The sequence below is a fragment of the Oncorhynchus gorbuscha genome, linkage group LG07 (assembly GCF_021184085.1).
Source record: "Oncorhynchus gorbuscha isolate QuinsamMale2020 ecotype Even-year linkage group LG07, OgorEven_v1.0, whole genome shotgun sequence".
Taxonomy (NCBI): Eukaryota; Metazoa; Chordata; class Actinopteri; order Salmoniformes; family Salmonidae; genus Oncorhynchus; species Oncorhynchus gorbuscha.
Window position 1 is genome coordinate 81,488,076 of NC_060179.1, and position 9,243 is coordinate 81,497,318.

At 42.7% G+C, this 9,243-nt stretch overlaps 1 protein-coding gene across 1 annotated transcript; it reads right to left on the minus strand.

Moving 5' to 3' along the window:
- Window positions 1-3,530: 3,530 nt before the first annotated feature.
- Window positions 3,531-6,613, minus strand: LOC124040424 (zinc finger protein 503-like). Its single transcript, XM_046357599.1, has 2 exons — window positions 6,064-6,613; window positions 3,531-5,711 (listed from the first exon to the last, which is right to left on the minus strand). The coding sequence occupies exons 1-2, from the start codon at window positions 6,316-6,318 to the stop codon at window positions 4,287-4,289; spliced, it is 1,680 nt and encodes a 559-aa protein (XP_046213555.1). The 5' UTR covers window positions 6,319-6,613; the 3' UTR covers window positions 3,531-4,286.
- Window positions 6,614-9,243: the final 2,630 nt, after the last annotated feature.

Here is a 9,243-nt window from a genome sequence, read left to right on the forward strand (position 1 = left end):
AGTGTTGTGTAGTGGCTTTGCTGGCATGCATTAAAACAATTTGAGTTTACCCCACCAAGATTTACATCCTAAAATCTGGAAGTGTTTAAGACAGTAACAGCGCCAACACACACACAAACACACACACACACACGCACGCACGCACGCACGCACGCACGCACGCACGCACACGCACGCACGCACGCACGCACGCACACACACACACACACACACACACACACACACACACACACACACACACACACACACACACACACACCACTCCACCACATGGTGTGCAGCTGTGCAGCACAAATGATGGGCATACCCATAGTGTACAGCCCATGCCCAGACGTACATACACCATTCTTAATGTCAGCATTTGTCTGTTGCACGTCATGGTACACTGCTATGTTCTCTGGGCCAGAAGGGGCCAGATGTCGTCCTAGCATTGGAATTCAAAGTAAAACAGGTGGCAGGCTGGAGATTCAGTGGGAGGCACCAAACCATCTAGTCTCTCATGTTAAGTCTATATCACCTCGACAACATGTGGAAAAGCAGATTCTGTCATTTCAGTGTGATTTAGGGGGACATAATCCAATGGTAGGTAGGAGGAGAGGAGAAGAGAAGAGAAGAGAAGAGAAGAGGAGAGGAGAGGAGAGGAGAGGAGAGGAGAGGAGAGGAGAGGAGAGGAGAGGAGAGGAGAGGAGAGGAGAGGAGAGGAGAGGAGAGGAGAGGAGAGGAGAGGAGAGGAGAGGAGAGGAGAGGAGAGGAGAGGAGAGATATTTCAGTACACTCTGGCAAGGGGAAGATGATGTATTGAGTGGAGATGTTCAGGGTTATTTCCTGCTGTTTTTATTCCTAATATTGAGTTGCAACAGTTCAAACTCAAAACCAGGAAGTCCCCAAAACCAGGAAGTCCCCAAAACCAGGAACTCCCCAAAACGTGTAAAGATACATGAGCTACATGGGTGACATCATTTATATTCTCACATGTTCTCCAAATCACATTGATGTGCCATTTGTAAATGAGAAACAGGCCCCACGTCATTGAGACAGCAGGCTGGTTGGGGTGTTGAGTTGTGGGCTAGCATCATGCATCATGGGAGAGAAGGATAGTAAAGAATTAATCTGTTGAAAAGGGCTGGTCAATTTGATGAATATGACTTGTGACCATTAATAATGATGTTGATTTTATCTCTTGGGCATAGCTGTGATTTACTCGTGGATGGGTAATGACAGAATAGCTGTGATTTACTCTGGGATGGGTAATGACAGAATAGCTGTGATTTACTCTGGGATGGGTAATGACAGAATAGCAGTGATTTACTCTGGGATGGGTAATGACAGAATAGCTGTGATTTACTCTGGGATGGGTAATGACAGAATAGCTGTGATTTACTCTGGGATGGGTAATGACAGAATAGATGTGATTTACTCTGGGATGGGTAATGACAGAATAGCTGTGATTTACTCTGGGATGGGTAATGACAGAATAGCTGTGATTTACTCTGGGATGGGTAATGACAGAATAGCTGTGATTTACTCTGGGATGGGTAATGACAGAATAGCTGTGATTTACTCTGGGATGGGTAATGACAGAATAGCTGTGATTTACTCTGGGATGGGTAATGACAGAATAGCTGTGATTTACTCTGGGATGGGTAATGACAGAATAGCTGTGATTTACTCTGGGATGGGTAATGACAGAATAGCTGTGATTTACTCTGGGATGGGTAATGACATTGTTTTCTTGATTCAGTAGATGTGGTTAAGGAGATGATGTAATGTGTTAGGCCTTGCTTGAATCCATGCTATCTACTTCATACTGCTTCAATACTGCAATCACAAAGGTTGTGTACATGTCTCACACTGGGGGTCATCATAAATCATTGTTTAGCACAATTAGCCAATTATTTATTTGTTCACAAAATAAGGTGTGATCTCATAATTGTATGATTAAAATTATTCTTCTGAGAAATTATTTGGCAATGTTTAAATTAATTAATCCATTAATCCAGCGTTATATTGACATACATCCGTTTGATTTGGAAAACGCACGCAGACACACAAACGCACGCACGCACGCACGCACGCACACATACGCACACGCACACACAGTCATTATTAATTGCGGTTGTAATGTTGTCCTAATACATCACATAGCGGGAATAGGTGTGCAGCCGAGTTACCCGATGTGTGCATGCATATAGGCCTACTGTGCGTAAAGACGCGTCAGCAGCGGCGCGGTCTCTTTTCTTCAGGAGTAGGATGGAGGTGTTTTCATTTTCCAGATTGTAGAATCATAAAACAAGTGAAACCCCTTCCTTAGTAGATTATGTAATAACAATCCTCTCAAATCAGCAATCTCGACGGTAGTAACCTATAAGTACTTACAGACAGCTATAGATGATTTCTCCCGCATGTTGGTTTCTCGGTTGAATGCCTCGGATATTGATCTGTGCAAGGATTGTATCGAAAATACATGCGTACTTATGGAGTGGTCTATCTGATTTAAGATAGTGTGTTCGCCATAATTTGATTGACATTCAGTAACTGTAGTTTGACGATATAAACGTGTGTTGGTTTGTCCTATATGGTAGGTAGGCTATGGAGCAATGGAGTCTGAAAAACATATTCCAGAACGCGTCGTTTTTCTTTAGACAAGTTGATAAAGAAAAACATTTCAACGCAATGGACTTACAACCCCCACAATCTAAAACATAACGCCATAACCTAAAATATAACAGCATTTTTTTTCGTAGAATATAGAATCCTGACTTTAGGATATATGATGTGGCCCATAGGGCGGCGCGCAATTGGCCCAGCGTCGCCCGGGTTAGGGTTTGCCCGGTGTAGGCCATCATTGTAAATAAGAATTTGTTCTGAACATACATGCCTAGTTATGAAGGTTAAATAAAAATCGAATAAATAAATAGATCATATAGCCAATATTGCACCCTGTACACAGTATAGCCTGAACTAAATATTTACCATAACAAAAAGAATAAGCATAATTGTTTTTAGAGCAAATGTATAAATATATCTAATCCCAATTTTCCGTTATGAAAAACTCTCTGCCCAGACAAATACGACAATGTCCAAAAGTAATCCTGCGAGACGAAAACAAGACCCCAAAACATTAATTTATGTTCTTTGGGATGTTACTTTTTAAGATCGATTGTTCTTTCACAACCTGCTGCTGAAATGGCATATTTTTAAGAATAACTCTACACTCTACTTATTCGGATTTTATCTGACCGAGACATCATTCGTTTGAAGGTGTAGGCTAAATATAATTTGTAAAAAAATTATGCTACATTTTCTAATGGCATGTTGAAATGAATATCGGTGAAAGATTATTAGGCTACTGCCTAAATTACTGCAACAACAAACAAAACAATTACTCTATTGCACATTGAGTGGCGAAATGCATTTGTGGCAGATGACAGTAGCCTAGGCTGCATTTTGGTTACATTATTTTAAAAGTTGAACAAAACATATTTTGCAGTCTTGAAGGTATGAAATGTGAATAAAATGTGATTCGAATAAAATGTTACTAAAATGAAGTTTATGTGGCACAGACTTAAAATGGAAATAGGCTTACACACATCTTAAATGCAATTCCACAAATTAAATTGCATCGATTTTTTTTTAAACAGACCAATTATGCTCATGTCCCACATACTCAAGTGTTTATCATTAAGTCATTTTTAGGTCGAATGATTTATTCCATAAACAACCTACCAGGTTCATAAACCTGATTTAGCTTGTGGAATGAATCATGTAATTTGTGAAGAAATATGAGAGAGCCCAATTTACCAGAAAAATGATTTAAACATGTCATTCTAAGGCATAGCCTAACGTGGAAAAGTGATTTGCAATGTGCGGTATGGGCCCAACAGACACAGAAATAGGCAACCACTTTTCCGATGAAAAACACAATGAAAAAAATAACGAATAGGCTGCAGACTTTTGTATGTAGGAAACATAAAAGTCTAAAAATTAGCATTTAAAAAAAACATATACATACTGACTTGTAATGTCAATGTAACATCAACATGGCGTCATCAAATAAAGTCTACATCTTAACTGTAAAAAAAAAAAAAAAATAATGCACCTTGAGCTTCTTACCAATTATATTATAATTACTTTATTTTTGTCACGCTTGGAGCTATCGCAAATAAATACATTGAGCCCACGGATCCTGTCCTGCATGAAATACACCCCAAATAATGTCATTTAGGCGTAGAATCTCCTTTATAAATGTATAGTTATTGTCCGTGTGTCGGTCTGTCCTGCATCTTCTACTGGTATCCTAATGCCGATGCCGTGGTGAGCCTCTGTCCATACAAGGCATATGGAGAGTAATATGAACCTGTTGCAGCGGGAATCTGAATCGATGCGCCGGGTGGCAGGGGGCTCTTTGAATAGGGGTGATAGCGCGTGCTCAGTCCCAGAGGGTGATGCGGGCTCCTGAGTGTGAGCGTTCCAGGGCTTCCTGGCGCCCCGTTCGGGGGCATGTGCATATGGCAAGCCATGGCGGCCGCGGCAGCGTTGGCTAGCGAAGATGAACCCGGGTACCCTGATATCAACTTCTCCGTCCCCGCAAAAGCAGTGTGAGTCCGTAGGTGATTGAGAAGCTCTTCTGAGGAAGAAAAACGCTTGTCACAAGGTCCGTTAGCCGACACCCAATTACAGACGTGTGGCAGAGGGTCATTTGGGAGCATGAAGCCATAGGGGTATAACGGGTGTCCAGCAAAAGATGGCGGCGAGGAATGCACGCTATGCAAAGGGTGAGTTGGGTACATGAGAGGGTATCCTGACTTCAAAGCCGAGGATTCATGACACTGCGAGGCACCGGAGGCACCGGATAAGTGGCTCGGGCAGTGGTAACTCAGGCAGTACGGGTCTCTGCACAGGCTAGCAGACATGAGAGACGGAGGAGAAGACCTGGACAAGGGGCTCCCAGCCTTACTGCACTGAAGTTGGCTGGCAAACTGAGCGCTTAGTAGTTGACTGCTAGATTTCGTCGGGTCTAAAGTCATTCCATGAGGGAGAAAGTGTTGGGGATAGCCTGCATACGCACCTGCTAAACTTCCAGGGTAGGTCATGCCGGAATGCGGTAGGGGAAAAACACTGTGACCAGGTTTGTAGGGGGAGACGGGCGCTACGAGTCCTCCTGAACCCAGAACAGATGATGACGAGGAGACAGATGTGAGTGAGTCTGATGTGATAGCCTTTGAACCAGAAGTGTTCTCCTGGCGTTGGTTAACCTCACCATTAACCCCACATATCCGGCTGTGACTGCTGCTGCTCTCCGTTGTACTGTTTTTATTGCTATCAAATTCCTTCTTCTTTTCCTCGGTGTCTCCCTGCTTACCATCTGACGGCAGCGGAGACACAGAGTGGCAGGAGCTGGGGCTGCCTGTCCTGGGGGTGAACGGCTGGCAGGTGGCGCTAGGCACTCGGAAACTAGCTTTATCTCCACTCAGACTGCCGCTGCCGAATGAGGAGTCCTTGTTCTTCTCCGATGATTTGGCGTAGGGTTTGAAGCTTGATTTGTCTTCATTTCCAATGTCACTCATTTTTAGTGGTCCGGGTTTGGTCTCTTTGTCACTAGATCCATTTGAATTTACGGATGAGATTTTGGAAGAGGACGAAGGATCTGGTTTACCGATTTGAGAGCAGGTCTGTGCTAAGAGAGCCAACGGACTTTTCTTGGCATCCAGCTGCGAAATAAGAGAAAATAATACTTATTATTCATGATTTCACCGTATTGTTTTTTATGGGGTGTTTAACTAATATGTTCCTGTTATATATAGAGTATTTTATGGGTCGTTGGAGAACAGCACTAAATTACGCACAAGTTTATCGCATTGCGCATAGCACTTTAGCCATATATTAACACCTTATACATTAATCTCCAGTTCATTTTGCAATTACAATATGATAATAAACTGATATAGGTACAATACAAATGGCCTAATACAAATGAAGATTAATTTATAACTACCAAAATCACACTTTTGCTATCCTTATTTTATCACGTCCCCCGTAGCCCGTCGCCTATATGGTGCTTACCTCGATGGGACTGATAGGGGTTGATGGCAAAGGTTGAAGGTACTCCGGGTGCAAAATGTGACCTCCCCGTGCGGTAAGCATTTTCAAAATCTTTATGGGTATACGATTAGCCTGCCTTAAAGGGTCTGAGGGAGAGACGAGATGAAGAAATGGCTTGTTGATTGTCGTTGCGCCCTTCTCCCCTGAAGAACTGCTCTCCCACACCGGATTCACGATACTATTTCTCAGAACAGACAATGCAGGCGATGTGATCATGACCTAATTCTCATTGAAATGGGAGAAAAATACATTTGATGTTCACGAAGAAGAAGAAAAAACCCGCATCAAAGTATCATGTTGTTCTATAGCGGCGTAGTTCGATATTAAAAACAATAAATAGTTCAACTTCGTCTAGTCCTTATTAGAGGAGGAGAAGATCAGAACATATCCCGTTCATATCGCAGCAGGAGTGTGCGGCTGCGTCCTTCCTCAGTGTCGCTGTGTGTGTCAGTGGCAGGAGCACGTCGGTGCGTTTGCTCTCTACGTTGGATGCAGTAGAAAAACTCTTCTCCCTTCAGCAGCATCTGAATTTGCCTCGAGATTAAAGCCTTTACCGCCTTCCAATCAAATGAGCCCCTGAGGTGATTGGAGGGTCAAGGGAATGTGACGTAGCCTCCTCAAACGGGCGTATTATTTATCCTGGGGATATCCTGGGAATGACTTAAACCATGTCCATTGACATAAATAGTATATTCGTTTTATGGGAAGTGTTGTTGTTTTAAACATGTTATGCATGTAGAATAAATGTCAAATCAGTATGTACGTGGTCCTTCTGTAGCTCAGTTGGTAGAGCATGTACGCCAGGGTAGTGGGTTATCCCGGGACCAAACAGAAATGCACACATGACTGTAAGTCGCTTTGGATAAAAGCGTCTGCTAAATGGCATATATTATTATTATTATTACATACCCCAAACAGAAGCCATGGATTACAGGCAACATCCGGACTCCAACCCAGATGCTTATAAGAAATCCCGCTATGCCCTCAGACGAACCATCTAACAGGCAAAGCGTCAATACAGGACTAAGATTGAGTCCTACAACACCGACTCCAATGCTAGTTGGATGTGGCAGGGCTTGCAAACTATTATGGACTACAAAGGGAAGCCCACCAGAAGAGCTAAATTACTTTTATGCTCACTTCAAGGCAAGCAACACTGAATCATGCATGAAAGCACCAACTGTTCTGGAGGACTGTGTGATCATGCTCTCCATAGCCGATGTGAGTAAGACCTTTAAACAGGTCAACATTCACAAGGCCTACCGCTGAGACATTGTTGCTCCTAGACGTTTCCACTTCACAATAACAGCAGTTACAGTTGACCTGGGCAGCTCTAGCAGGGCAGAAATTTGACAAACTAACTTGTTGGAAAAGGTGGTATCCTATGATGGTTTCACCTTGAAACTCACTGAGCTCTTCAGTAAGGTCATTCTACTGGCAATGTTTGTCTATGGAGATTGCATGGCAGTGTGCTCAATTTTATATACACCTGTCAGCAATGGGTGTGGCTGAAATAGCCGACTTCACTAGATTGACATACTTTTGTATACATTGTGTACATGTGTGGGGCTTTTCAGTATGGTTAGTTATTCTCCATTAAAACACTCGCTGACATCAGTGTGCTGTGGCACTTACTGTGGAATGTGCATGTCTCAGGTGTTCACCCCCACACCCTCCCAAGCCCTCGGTCAATCTTACTCTTTGTCATCTGTCAATTTGTCCCTATACTGGCAGTTATGTGTCAGTTGTCTAGATTCAGGTCATCTGCAGCAGCAGCAGTCAAAGTGAAAGAGGAGAGGACATGGTGTGCCAGCCTGATCCTCCTTCCAATGCCCGAGGTTTCCGTTCCAAATAGAACCCTATTCCCTATCTAATGCACTACTTTTGACCGAAACTGTATGGGCTCTGGTCAAAAGTAGTGCACTATATAGGGATTAGTGTACCGTTTGGGACGTAAAGCCAATGCCTCAGTCTAAAGTAGACAACTCTCATGTCATCATATTTCATCAACACTGAAGACTGACATGTTCGATTAGGCAGCGCAGCTCCAAGGGACAGTAATTCAGGGTTGATAGAAAATATCAAATATTGTTTTTGTGTTTTGAGTTGAAAAGTGCACAATGTTTGTTGATATTGACTGTGGTTCCAATGACATTTATTCACGTCCTTGTTCTCTCATAATATTACAATGTCGCCTACTGTTGTTTGTCTTTTCATTAGGCCTATGTGTCAGAATTTAAATATGACAACGAGAAAAATAAGGACTGATGCAAAAAAGTCCCAAAAAATATCAAACTCCTTTATTTTCAATTTATCTGAAGGGAAACTCTAAACTCAGTAGTTTGACATGTGATTTAGTTTAGATTGAGGTGCTCAAAAATATGATAAACATAAATTGTCACATCTACACAAGATACTATGAATGCAATCTGCCCTATAGGATCATTTCCCCTGACAACAAGTAAAAATTACTTGGGGTATCTACTTTTATTTGACTATTTATATTTTTGTTTTTACTTCACTATATTACTTACATCTTCCCTGACACCAAGAAGTACTCGTTACATTTTGACAGGAAAATGGTCCAATTCACACACTTATCAAGAGAACATCCCTGCTCATCCCTACTGCCTCTGATCTGTCGGACTCAATAAATGAATGCTTTGTTTGTAAATGATGTCTGAGTGTTGGAGTGTGGCCCTGGCTATAGGTAAATGATGTCTGAGTGTTGGAGTGTGGCCCTGGCTATAGGTAAATGATGTCTGAGTGTTGGAGTGTGCCCCTGGCTATAGGTAAATGATGTCTGAGTGTTGGAGTGTGCCCCTGGCTATAGGTAAATTATGTCTGAGTGTTGGAGTGTGGCCCTGGCTATAGGTAAATGATGTCTGAGTGTTGGAGTGTGGCCCTGGCTATAGGTAAATGATGTCTGAGTGTTGGAGTGTGGCCCTGGCTATAGGTAAATGATGTCTGAGTGTTGGAGTGTACCCCTGGCTATAGGTAAATGATGTCTGAGTGTTGGAGTGTGCCCCTGGCTATAGGTAAATGATGTCTGAGTGTTGGAGTGTACCCCTGGCTATAGGTAAATGATGTCTGAGTGTTGGAGTGTACCCCTGGCTATAGGTAAATGATGTCTGAGTGTTG

What these genes read in the sequence shown, in the direction of transcription:
- LOC124040424 (XM_046357599.1), bottom strand. Translation starts at nt 6,318, where the DNA reads ATGATCACATCGCCTGCATTGTCTGTTCTGAGAAATAGTATCGTGAAT. An exon ending in CCCCTATCAGTCCCATCGAG is followed by an intron (nt 5,712 to 6,063) that starts GTAAGCACCATA and finishes CTTATTTCGCAG; the next exon opens with CTGGATGCCAAGAAAAGTCC.